Raw genomic sequence first — 14,053 nt, forward strand, 5'->3', positions numbered from 1 at the left:
TCCTAAGTCCTGTTCATATCACTAATTTTTTATGCAAATTATAATAATATACCTTTGCTTTTTTTTAAAAACCATTAAGGTAGTATTTTTGTTCTCTGTCTGACAGGTCAAATAGAATTTAACCAAAATGGCCAAAAAAAACTTTTTTTTCTTTTTGAGATTTCAATAAAGTTAACTAAAAGCAAATGTTATTTATTTATTTTAAACACCACAAATAAATACTTTGTGGTTCTTGCTTCAGTGTTAATTCACCTTTAAAAAGAGCAAAAAGCAGGATTCTATGAGTAGATTTCCCTAAAAAAAAAGAATATAAAATGTTTGGCCTTGAAACTGAAAATGGATTGCTTTCTTGTTGCAAATTTTTGACACCTTCCTTTTAATGCTTACTTTGTGTAGTAATCATATGTAGCTAAAACAACATTATTTAATTTTTTTGTTCACTGTTTCACTGATGTGCACACACATCTCTTATCGCCTGCTGTGTAGTATTGCTCTAAAGAGGATCTTCATTGCAAGTCCTAAATGCGGATTATTACCTTTTACCAGATTAATAAAGTTCTCCTCATGTCAGAGGTGTAGTATGGACCTCAAGACGGTACACCACACGGTGGCTGCTCCGCTGGCCAATCAGCACACAGAAACAAATTCTGCTAACAAGGTACCTTTTGATCAGCATAAAACAATATTTTTCAGATTATGGCCCGTATTCAATTAAAGGTGGAAAGCCATAATCGGCTAAAAAGTTTTGCGTATTGACTCTTTTCGCCTGCTCAGAATTTATCTCCAAATTCCGGAATTCGCCTAAGCGGAAACTTAATGCAATGTAATAGGCGAAAAAGATTTGCCTATTAATAGCAGGTGAAAATCTTTATTTTGGGTTGCAAAGGTGGGGAAATGACCAAGAACTCTTGGGTACAGTACCCCAAAAGACAAAACTGGAAGAAAAAAAAAACCTAACACCACCTCAAAAAAGTACTTTCATTTTTGGGGCAAAAAAGTAAAAAGTGGAGGACAAGCATGCGAAATAGACTTCTTGGAGGTCTGTAAGGATGGGTCAGGTGTTTTTGGGTTTGCAGGTGCATGTAGTGGGTGCGTTTTTGAAAAATTTTTAAAAGTTCACTTTAGAAACATTAAAATATGCTAGCACCCATTTTCAAGTACCCCAAATTTGACTGGTCTACTTATTTTCTCCAAAACATACTGCTTTATGCCATTCTTCACCACTTTTGCATACACACTAATAAGAAGCAATTTAACCTACTATCTGTACCCCAAATACTTTTATTAGGGGTATTAGTACACATGTACATTGATTCCCTATGTAGCGCATCTTTTATTGGGGTACAGACTGATATCCCCACTTCTGACAGTACTTTCTGCCAGTTCCGCATTCGCCGCTTTCAGTTTTTGCGTGGTTAGGAATTGAATAGGGCGAAAAGCGGGGACACGCACGCAAAGTTTTCACCTCTGAAACAAGCGACGGAGGCAGAAAGTCGGACAGGCATAAACTTTCCGACTTTTCCCCTCTAATTGAATACGGACCTAAACTGCAATGGAATAGTGCCCAAAAACTCCACACTAGATATGGTAGACAGGCGACAACATATTTAGTTCATATACTTAACCTTATCATAACAATTTTACCTCGTAAAGATGGTGTGCTACACCTATCAGAGCAGCTCAGTCGTGCCAGGAGTCTCCATGGGTGCCGAGAGGAGGGGGGAGCGGGTATAGTTTACCTGGGCCCAGGCTTGCTAGAGGGGCCCGGGTCAGGCGTCACCCCCCCCTCCCTCACAGCAGCTCAGCACACAGCTTGTGCTGGGCTGCAGTGCGAGACTGTTCGCGGCTGCTGCAGCAGCTGGAGCAGTCTCCTATGGCTGTGGGGGGGGAGCGATCACACTGCAAAAGTGATTAATTTATTTATTTTTTGTCAAGGGGGCGTGGCCACGCCTCCTACGATTAGGCCATGCCCCCTCTTCTACCTGGGCCCGGCCGGGCTCTCTACAGCCCTGGGAGTCTCGCGCTGTATGGCGTATTGAGGCTAGAATAGAGAATGAAAAACAAAATACTTACCCCCTACAGATGATATGCAGGAGAGTGTAAGCTATAGGCAGATAGACAAGGGAATCTGAACCAGGGACAAGATGTTAGTTTGTAAACAATAAGCGAGAATCCGAATTAAAGCCGCCCATACACGGTGCAATATGCACCTTGCGACGCAACAGGGGATCCGACGGCCAACATATCGGGCGGTCCCCACACACGGTGCAATCGGGTGGCCAACCACCCCCTCCCCATAGCGCTACATGTACATTCGATTTCTGACATCTGAGTGTGAACATCACTATACAAGAGTCTGTCAGATGCTGTTTCTTCTAAACATCAATTTAAAACTTGCATGCAAAATCACTGCCTAGCACCAATCTATGACAGGCTACATTGTACCTCTAGATACGTTGTTAATATTGGGTTGGAAAGGTTATCTATATTTTTAAGCTACTCCATACTCCCAGACCCACCTTTCTTCCTTTGCCCTACAATCTGATACAGAGATGTTACGGTTTTCCAGTTTATATTTTCTTTTGCCACAGAAAATGTGCCGAGCACTTGCTATATAAATATATATGTTTGCAAATTACGAATTGTGACAATACAATGTACAAAATATCACTTAGATGTCGCTCAGACACAAATACTATACAAACATGCTCTTGAGAAAGCATGTACAGTATATGGCTCAATAATGCATCATGTTCCTTAAATTGTCCTTGCACCTCCCATGTGTTTTATAGTTTATAGCTGCTTTTATGTATAAACTATGTCACTCAGCCCTACTTTGAACTATGATCATATTTTATTTTATTAGCCTTATTTCCCTTACCTATCAAGGATGAGGATTGTATAAAGTGTTACATGAGGGAACGCCTTAAGAAGCTTGGACACACATTACTCTGGTACTGTACTTTGTACCTTTATCAGATTAAATATAAGAATTTTCTTTTACCAATCCCTCTGGTGTTTGATAAAGCACTATTGCTCTAATCAATTTTAGGATCCACAATTTTGAAATAGTTTTGCTACAACATCATTTAGCAAAAACTATCTGACCTCTGCACTGGGCATTCAGGCCACTCATTATCATGGGTTGCATCAGAGCAGCACTAGATTTGAGTTACAGAAAGTGCATCTTTCGGGCATACAAAAAATCCAACCTTTGACATATTAAACTAATGTAATACAAACAACCATAGTCATGCATTAACTGACATTTATCTAAAAATGAAGCTTAATTGCGGCAAATTTACTTTACTTATTACTAAAGCATAATAGCATAGTTTAGGTCATATATTATATGTTATATATACACACACACAAAATCAGCAAGGTCTCTCCCAGGCAAAGATTTTGATGCAGACTGGGGTTTCAAGATGTGCTGTTCAGAACAGGGACATGCAGTCAGGGTAGGCAGAGCCTCCCCTGTCATACTCCTGAGAGATAATATAAAAATGATTAGAATAAGATATTTATAACTTCTAAACATCATGTTTGTTTATAGTAATAATTTTTATAGTTAACCCTCACCAGCTTTGTGGAGCTCCCTGGGACTGCAGGGAGACAAGAGATGAAGCAGAAACAGCTCTGCCTCCCTTCTGTATAGTCTGATACTGCTTGCAGAGCTGGGGGTGGGGCCACAGCAAGGGCATTAAGCTGCAAAGAAAGAGAGCTAATAGAGGCATGCCACTGAGTATGTGGGACGTGCTTTGAGCACTAATGGACACCTTGGATGTGTCATGTGACCAGGAAGTGCACTGCAGTGTTTAAAGATCAGAGCTCAGTCAGCAGCAGCAAGAGAACACACAGTGATGCAGATAGGAGAATCAATGGACACATAAACTTAGTGTAGTGAGGGGAGAGTTACAGTGAGTAGGGGATGAGACAGGCTCCCAGCACTCAGAGCCATCTCCATGTGTGCCTCCCCAGCCATTGACCACACCACACGTCACTATTTCAGGAGAGTGGTACAATAATGAGTGTCTGCAGGCAACAGTGAAGCATGGCAAGTTTGGAGTTGCATTTCAGCAAATGGAGTTGGAGATTTGGTCAGGATTAATGGTGCCCTCAATGCTGAGAAATACAGGCAGGTACATATCCATCATGCAATACCATCAGGGAGGCATCTGATTGGCTCCAAATTTATTCTGCAGCAGGACAACGACCCCAAACATACAGCCAATGTCATTAAGAACTATATTCAGCATAAAGAACAACAAGGAGTCCTGGAAGTGATTATATGGCCCCCACAGAGCCCTGATCTCAACATCATCCAGACTGTCTGTGATTACATGAAGAGAAAAAAGGATTTGAGCAAGCCTACATCCACAGAAGACCTATGGTTAGTCCTCCAATATGTTTGGAACAACTTCACTGCGTAGTTCCTTCAAAAACTGAGTTCAAGTGTACCTAGAAGAAATGATACTGTTTTGAAGGCAAACGGTTGTCACACCAAGTATTGATTTGATTTAGGTTTCTCTTCTGTTCATTCACTTTATTTTTATCAATTAACAAAATGCAAACTATTAACACTTATATTTTTGAAAGTATTCTTACTTTGCAGCATTTTTTCCACACCTGCCTAAAACTTTTGTACAGTATTGTATATATAGATTACTCAGATTGTATTAACAATTGAAGCAGAATATTATATGCATTAATTACATTCTATGCATGTACAGTTGTACTATACCATATAATAAAAGATTATTTGCTGAAATAAACAAAAAAAGTTTAAATTATACGGTAATATAAATGCTAATATCTTATCAAATCTATAAACAAAATGTATTATCTCCAAATAATACCCCCTCTCCCCTTCTATAAAACATGATGAACCACAGCGGAAACTGTAGGATGAATTAAAAGAAAACTGACCATTTATGTCCTTCCTCCTTTAGGTTCACTGGTTCTTAATGATACCATTATAACATATTGTATGTCTAGCTAAAAATTGTGGTATTGTATTGTCTTTCTGGCTCTGTTCTACACTGGGCTACTCAGAGTATCCTTGTGAAGATTCCTTATTATCATCATTGGGACCAAGGATCCCTTTTTAAAGTTCTGTTTAACCTCTTTTCTGCAGAGAACAAATGGTGCTCTGCAGATAAACTACTGAGGATGAGCCCCACTTGCACTCTGCAGAGAGGGGACAAAAGAGAAAGTAAAGCTAATTTACCTTCTCCCCACTGGTCCTGATGACCAGTGGGGGGATTTGTAGTTCAGCTATGAGCATTGAGAAGTGATGTTATCATGCACATGCATGACATCAGTTTTGTAGGAATAATATAAATGAATGAGGAGAATTGGATGAGTGACTTTAAGTTCCTCTATCCCCACAACCTTGAAACTTAGAAACAAGGGGTCACCCTCATTTGAAAGACAGGGTCATGCTCATTTGAAATGCTTCTATAGAAATTATTGCCTGGTAATCAGTGTGTTCACCAGGCAATAGTCAAGGGATTTGAAAGATGTCCCCTAATCTAGCTTCCAATAATTAAGGGGGTCTCCTTCTTATAGGATCCCTTAGTCAGGGGCGTATCTATAATGGGTGCAGGGTGTGCGGGGAACACAGGCCCCTGGGTCCAGAGGGGCCCCGCACCGCACACCCTGTACCCATAATATTACTTACCTCTCAAAAGTCCCACATTGGCGCGGGGGTCTGGCGCTGTAAAACGACTGGAAAATGGCCGCGGGGGCCATTTTCCCGGTGACCTGTGCATACATTATAGACTCTGGGCACACTCTAGTGCCCAGAGTCTATAACTCCAGTGCTGGCCGCGCACAGCTCAGTGCGCTGCCTGCCGCCGGGCGGAGAGGAGGGGGCCCGTGTCGGAGACTGCGCACAGGCCCCCTCCTCTCTAGAATCGCCCCTCCCCTTAGTACTTATTGTCTGGTGATCACAAAACAATGTTACCTTGTGCTACGATAGGTTTTCCATATACGCATGGGAGGACACTACCTGCCGCCCCTATAATGACACATATAGCTGCGGTGGCACCCACATTTAAAGATGGGAGTCCGCCAAGCTTGAAAAAGGTATAATTGGAGCAGTATCCATGCCGCTTCCTTGGCATTGTGCCCTGGCAGCTGCACTAGTCGCACAGCCCTGGTTACAGCCCTGAATGTACGATGTCACTGTTAATGGTGCACAGTAGCTTGTTGTGCAGGGGATACTCACAAATGTATGACCAGATGAACCAAGGACTTTAATGCATGCACAGTTCAGCCTTATGATAGTATATTATCTGGTGGCAGAAATCAGTAATGTAGGTAATTTAATTGTATGCTTTGTGAAGCACACCTTACACAATGCAATGAGGTTTCTTAAAGTGGCAGCATGAAGGAGATTAATGAAACTGACATCAGAAGACAATTGGAGACATTCTTGCTTATAAGAAGCCCAAATAATCCTGATTTCTAATTAGTGAATAAAGGGACTTTATGAACAATGAGAAATATGAATCCACAGTACAAATGTCATTTTTTTCCTCTTGCGGTATCATGCCTATTTCCGGGTATTTTTGCTGGTTAATGGATGGGAGCATAGGTTAAGCTTGTCAAGATGGTGTTAATTGCAGGGAACAAAATTTAGCTAGTGATGGGATGAGCTAAACAAAGCCTGACATTCCTATAATTACGTAAAAGGAGAGCTGACAAAACTAAGTAAACAAAAATTCAGAACTGAAAAAGGTAATTTTATCCAACCAGGAAAAAAAATCCAAAAAGGTGGAATCAGTATACCTTAACAGTGCCAAAAACAGGGGTAAAAAATCCAAAAGTTGAAACACTGCTGCAAACCAGGATGAACAGGGGAAAAAAACAAAAGTGGAAACACCAATTATGACACACCTCAGATAACCCACCTCATAACAGCTTAATTTCAGAACAAGTTGGAATTTTGATCACCTTATCAGGAGAAATAACACATGCATATTTTACCTACACTATTTAATTATAATGCATGCAGAGTTCCATAACAGGAAAATAATCTTGAGGAATTAATTCATACATCATGACTGTCAAAATTCACAAACCTTGTAGGAGGTGGGAAAAAAGCCTAAAAGTGGGCATTTCTGGGTGGAATTTGGGGCGGATCACAGCATGAATTATTTTGTCCTGAATGTCTGGAGGTATGGCTAATTCAGAGTAAGTTAAAACAAAACCCCACTGAGACATTCATGTGCCTGGTGAAGGGGGAATCCTCACTGAACCTAGATATGGCAACCAGAGTTATAAGTGGGATAAAATAACTTTTAAAGCGGGTTTTAAATCAGCAGACAGATTTACCCAGAGGTGCTGTATCAGATTTACAGCAGTGCCGAAGATAATAATTATCAGAGCTCCTGGCTACAGAATTGTTCTCAAAACAATTGTGGGGTCCTATGGGAGGGACCCCCACTATGTGCCCCTACTAATCATCCAAACATAGAAAGGGGGTGAAGAACACAAAGCTATACAAGTAGGAAAATCTAATTTGTTCCATCATCATAATTATTTATACCATTCCTTTAAATTTCCCAAGACTGCAAGTGATAAAAAAAAAAAAAAAGAACAGGACACAATCTGGACATACTGTACCCATTATCCCCTCGGCCAATGCCCCAATCTGTGTAGGCTCACATTCAACCAAGACAACACTCCTTTTGGGTGCCACAAATCAATGCCAGTGGGTAAGTATGTTCACTACCCAGTGGACTCTCTCTTAAAATATACATGCTACACCAGATTGTAAGTAACATTGTAGCTGTAAAAAGCAACAATGTTTTTGAACAACAAGTGGAATAGCCAGAGTTAAATTGGAATATGAGATTACCTTGATTTCAGCAAAAGAAATCATTCTAAATGAACTCTATTGGGCAAAGCACTAAAAGTGATAAATTAGTCTGATCCTTTATAATATATAAATGTATTTCATGTTGGATGCAGGATTTTTACGTGAGCAGATACTACATGGAAAGCTAGATTTACCTGAGATAAAAAGCTGCTATCTCTAATGATGTAAGATTGCTGCAATTTTTTTACACTTCACAAATCTCTGTCAGATATCTAGATGCAGAACAATGTCGCATAGGGAGGGAGGAAGACCAAGGTTCGTGGAAAGACAAAGGGTCCTGTGTACCACGACAATTACTGATATTACGAGAATATTACTGGTGCCCTCAGACACATGACAAATGCTACAAGCTCTAATGGCTTTTTACATGCAGCAAAGGGAATCTTTCCTAGCAAACTTGTCACATAAATCCACTGTGTTACTCATGCTTAACAAGAGAGCTACAATTACAGTGAAGTGGCTCTGGAAACAGTATTTGGTTCAGAAATCTTCTACATTATAAGAATTAATAAAATAATGTAAACAGATGTCACTTAAAAAAAACAAAAACATTCTGTACTATGTTAATTCTCCATTAATTGCATTGGTACCAAGTTCTGGTAGAACACCAACCAGATGGCATCTGCTATATATATGGCATTATAATGTGGATACACTCCAGAGCATAAATTACTTGTCTACAGGATGAGCTTCTCCAGAATCTCGGGGAGACTCATGAATTCTGGGGAGTTCAGCCCGACTCCCAGGAGAGCAGAGAGCCCTTTGCAAGGGAAGTGGGCAGGGGCTTGGTGACATGATTTATATCACAGTGGCCCTGTCCCACCATTGTGATGCTGCGGTTCATGGCATTACACCACAGGGGTTGGGCCAAGATAAGGCAGATTGTGTTGTCATGCCCCCTGCACTTGCCACTTGGTCCTCCCTTCTAGGATCTCTCAGATGGGAAGGTCCTAAAAGTCAGCAACTATGCACTAGAGTGTCTTCCATCTGTAAGTTTGCTAACACTGAAAAAAAATGAAATACAACAATAATTAATTAGAAAAAAAATAGATGCTATAACAGTGACATAGTACTAGCTTACAAGCTGCACAGAAACTTTTGATGCTTCCACACACTTCTAGAAAACCACAGTAAGGCATTTAATGATTTATTATAGTCTTTAAAACATTAAGCATACATACAGCATTTATGCACTATGAACTGTTTAAAACAATACAGAAAAGTCGAACAGTCTCAGCGGTGGGGAAGAGCATTGCAGGGCATGTCGAAACCAGCCAAAGCCTACTTCTTCCCCTGGGTATTATATCACACCTCCAGAGATTTTGGATGAGCATGCTGGGACATATCAGGGTTGACTTATTAAAAGGTGAATAGCTGGTAAAAGACATTTTATTAATTTTGCTCTATGCATCAAAGAGTTACCGCAGGGGAAAAACTGCTATTGCCGGCTCCAACGGAATGATTCCTTGCATGGGCAAGTAATGAGGTTGCACTAGTAATGCTGCAATAACCCGTCTGTGATGGTGATAAATTATCAATGAAAAAATATTTTCATCTTGGAATAAAACATTTTTTTTCAGTGTATAATGGTTTACAATTTTTATTCAATATTTTTTATTTATTTTTTTACATTTTATTATTATATTTATTATTATTAATAGAACTGAAATGCCAAACCTGGGCTCCAGCTAAAGCATGCACATATTTACTGAGGCTGGCCCTGCAAAGTCAATAGTTAACCCTTACCTCTCAGAGCAAGTATCACTGGAGCAGCAGCAGTATTGCTCAGCATAAATTAGATCCACGGTAAGGTTTACTGAATGTATCATTCATTATCATGTTTCATATACTGAAATATTAAGTGTAACAATCTAATTAGAAGTTTTCTACCTTAACTATTCATGGCTCAAGCAGCATGTTTGTGTACAGATATTTACGAGTAATGTTGACTGGCAACAGAACTCAGCTGCGGACACAAATGCTTTCAGTTTTGCCAACAAGTGCTGCCCAATTAGCAGATGTGTGTCTCCCCTTTTGGGGCTGGTTGGAGATAGTCCATGACAAGAAAATGGCAGAGGTTCAGGTGAGTAAAATTACACCCCCATTACAATGCTGTTATGCATTGTATAGTATGGTGAATATTGAGGAAACTCTGGAGAGAAGGTGAGTTAACTTTTATTGACTCTACAAAATAATTTTAAGCATTTATAAATCCATACTATACGTTTCTACTGTATGATAAGCAATACTTGGGAAAAGTTACGAGAAATTATATTCCATATTAGTCAGTGACTAGGCGGTGAGCCCACAAACAAAGATTTCCCACTAAAACTGGCATATATCTATAAAATTAACTACAAATAATAATTTCATACCAAAGGGCCGATTTGGCTACATGTGAGTTGCTGCAGCAGCGCCATCAGGCAGATTCGCGGAATGTGTGTGTCTCTTACTCATTTTCTGCTTGCAGCCCAAGGTGGTGAAAACAAAAATAACCTTCCATAACTGCTGTTATGCAGTGGCTTCCCTAGCCAGGTGTGGGCCGCACGGGTGACACCATCCAAGGGGGTGATACCAAAAGACCAGAGCTGCTCTGATATTATGGTGTCAACCAGAGCCGTACCTAGACTTTCTGGTGCCCTGTGCCAGAAAGAGCATTGGCGCCCCCTCATTTTTCAAAGGGACATAATGCACCCAAAAAAGGGCCATGGCTTCATGGGGAAGGGCCAGAGAAGAGATAGAAGAGGCCAAGAGATGCTGGGGATGAAATAAGAAGCTACAAGCAAGAATGATAATAAACAGAAATTTAACAGGCCCAAACAGTGCCCCCTGACCTGTGGTGCCCTGTGCGATGGCACCGGCCGCATTACCCTAGCTACGGCCCTGGTGTCAAGCCCTCGGATGGTGTCACAGAAGAGAGCTGCAGCAGTGATGGATGACAGGCGCATGCAGCTCCCGGAGTGTTGGGCAAGCCCCCAGAGTGACTAGGATGGGAGCGAGACAAGTGGCCACTCCCCCAAAACGAAACACAATCAGAGGGTTTGGCCTTTTGGATACACGACCACGCAGCCTTTTGCAGTCAGATAGTGCTGAACCGGGTGTCACTACCCGTTGTGACACCTCTGCTGTTATGTACAAATGTGAGGTCACGGCAGCAGCTTGCAATGTAATATCTTTAATGCTGTGGACCAGCTCATCTTCCTTTCCAAACGTACTATGTCTGCCTGCCCTCTCCCAAAAGTCCTACACTGGCTCGCCTTCAGAACCCTATTCAAACCCCTCACTCTTACTTACAATCCTCTCCCATTTACATCTTGGACCTTACCTCCATTTACACTCCACCCGCCAATTTCACTCCACAAATATATGCCACCTTTCCACCCAACTAATTACTTCCTCCCACTCTCGCCTCCAAGACTTTGCCCATGCTGCTCCTGTCCTCTGGAATGGTCTCCCTATCAAACTCTCCACCTCTCTAGAAGGTTCAAAAGGGCTCTCAAGACCCACTTCTTTATCGAACACTCTCAGCTCTCCTCCTAACCCACTGGCCCATATGCTCCTTGCTCGTTGTTTCCCCGCTGTGGCACTCCTCTGTAGACTGTAAGCTCCCATGAGCAGGGCCCTCTATCCTCATGTGCTTTGTCTTCCCTCACTTCTCCCCACTGCATATAATGGGACCTTTCCCTTGGGTATTATGACTGCTGATGCAGCAATATTTATAAACCAGGTCCATGTCCTGCAAAGTTCTGTACTTTGTTCTTGGTTTGTGCATATGTGTTATGTACCTTGTGAAGCGATGCGGACCTCTTGTGGTGCATAAATGTAAATAAAGGATACAGATGTGTCCTGCTAAATCATTGCTCCATATGACATGTAGCGCGCCATGCTAATCGCACCCTGCCGTGCCGCTGCTTGGGGATGTATATTGCAACATGCTGCAGTATGGCGTAACGTAACATACTGAAGCACTGGAAAAACTGGAGTGTGTAATACAACTTTATGCCCACCAGATGTCCCTTTTCCTAAACTGCACAGCGCATGTGTCAAATAGCCAACAAAGCTTTTAAGGTGCTGTCTGCTGATTGGCTGACGGAACCTGTAATTTATTACATTATACAGTAGTGCTGGACTGCGCTTTGTCATGAATGGAGGATTAAATAAAGACAGAGCAATTCAAGTTCAATATTCTTAAGGAACTCAGCTGAACTCCCAATTTCCCACCAACTGTCATTTCTATGCTACTGTATAGTATGCCACCTAGCTGCATTTTACACTAAACTGCTATTGACATTGTATTATACACTTTACCTGCTGTAAAGTGGCATGCTGATCATCATACAGTACACAACAGGTGTGACTGCTGATATGGCTGGTGTGTGTGGGTGAGTGGGTAAGGTGAGCGTCTTACAGAGTGGGCATCTCTTCGTGGAGATGAAGGGATGAGGAAAGGGCGGAGCAATGCATAAAGTTGAGCAGAGTTCTTTAAAAGTATTGAACTTGAAATAATCTCTCTTTATGAAAAACTGCCCGTGTGTTTTTAGTAGTGACAGTATACAGTGTGGATGGCTCGTAATGAGTATATTGTCTATAGCGGTTTAGTCTTGACACAAAGAGATCATTTCAAGCACCTGAGGAGTGACTCTGTACAATGCCTGAACGTGATTGGCCAACCTCTCACAGATTACTGTCCACTGCTACAGTACAGTGCTACAGCTACAGTACAGTATTGTATTCAGTATCATCCATCCGGCATTCGCCACCCAGTGGTTAAACTGTGTACTGCATGCGTGTAGTCTTTCGTGGCATACAATACGCCATGCCATTACGTGCATATCTGCCATAACGTTTATTGACATGCCGCAGCAGGGAAGCCAGAATGCGGCGCTATGAGGAAAGATGTAGCAAGACACATCTATAACAATAATAACAATTCTCATACTACTGGTATTGAGCAGTATCCATAAAGATGCTTACAGTCTGGCATGACCCGGGGAAGGATAAAGTATAACTATAACAGTACACATTAACCTTTCCCCTCCCCCTTTTGCCAAGGGTTACGTGGTTGTGATGTCACAGGTACTTTACAGAACCTCTCGGCAGCCCAGTCCATTTATTCTCTAGTACAAGTTACAAGATCCTATTGGTTACTGTGGGTCACAATACTGTATTAATGATGTAACAGTATAGAAAATGTTTAGCATAAAATGTTCCTAATGAGGTCTCACTCACCTGGGGGTCACTGCTGGGTTTTCGGATGTTCACATGACCAGATTCCTGCTGGTGTATAGGAGAACCTGACGAATGGAATCCGTTTACTGAAAATACACCATAAGATAAAATGTTTATAAAGAACAAGAGGTTTTTTTTAAAATTATATTATGATGCACTTAGCAAGAGATATGGAGAAAAGGACCTCTTTTTCTGGGGGGCAGTCATTTGTTATATTAAAACTTCACTTTTATTAATCCATCTAAAATACGCAAATATACAAGTCGACAGCACATTGAGGAGCGTACAGTGTAACGGCCGTCTGCAATAGGGACCCGCTGTGCATGAGCGGGTTTCCATAAGATAGCAGTAGCACAGCACTAGCGTAGCCGAGGGGAACAAGGATGCCGGAGCCAGGTCGACGTACTCATGGTTCTCTGTACCTAATGATACAGTAGCAAGTACACTATCTTTTTCAGTGGACTGTGTTTTTCCAAAGTTGAGGTGGATGTGGACCCTGCAATGTCTGTTGATAACAGAGTCCCTCCACCCCCTTAAGATACACATACTCAGGCCCGCTGAGAGCCACGGCGGGCCCGGCTAATAGGGGGCGTGGCCTAATCGCGGGAGGCGTGGCCACGCCCCCTTCCTGGAAAAAAAACAAAGGTATGCAGCGCCGCTGCGCGCTAGGGAGGGGGGCGCTCAGCCCTGCTCAAAGCCAGGGGGGCGCGATCAGTGTGATCGCTCCCCCCACAGGCATAGGAGACTGCTGTGGCTGCTGCTCAGCAGCCACGAGCAGTCTCCACTGCAGCTCAGCACACGCTGTGTGTGCTGGGCTGCTGTGAGGGAGGGGGAGCGGCGCTGGACCCGGGCCCCGACGGGCCCCTCAGGAAACCCGGGCCCCGGTAATCTGTACCCGCCCCCCCCTCTTGGCGCCCCTGCACATACTTCACGTTA

General features: G+C 42.2%; 1 protein-coding gene across 6 annotated transcripts in view; it reads right to left on the reverse strand.

The window, feature by feature from the left end:
* Window positions 1–14,053, reverse strand: part of GAS7 (growth arrest specific 7) — a 473,968-nt gene that overhangs the window by 116,280 nt on the left and 343,635 nt on the right. For all 6 annotated transcript variants that reach the window (XM_088482672.1, XM_088482667.1, XM_088482671.1 and 3 more), the window contains one exon: window positions 13,118–13,203. In XM_088482672.1, the coding sequence (XP_088338798.1) occupies window positions 13,118–13,203 (86 nt within the window). The remainder of the gene's footprint in view (window positions 1–13,117; window positions 13,204–14,053) is intronic.

The sequence above is a fragment of the Taudactylus pleione genome, unplaced genomic scaffold (assembly GCF_031769625.1).
Source record: "Taudactylus pleione unplaced genomic scaffold, aTauple2 ptg000290l, whole genome shotgun sequence".
Lineage (NCBI taxonomy): Eukaryota > Metazoa > Chordata > Amphibia > Anura > Myobatrachidae > Taudactylus > Taudactylus pleione.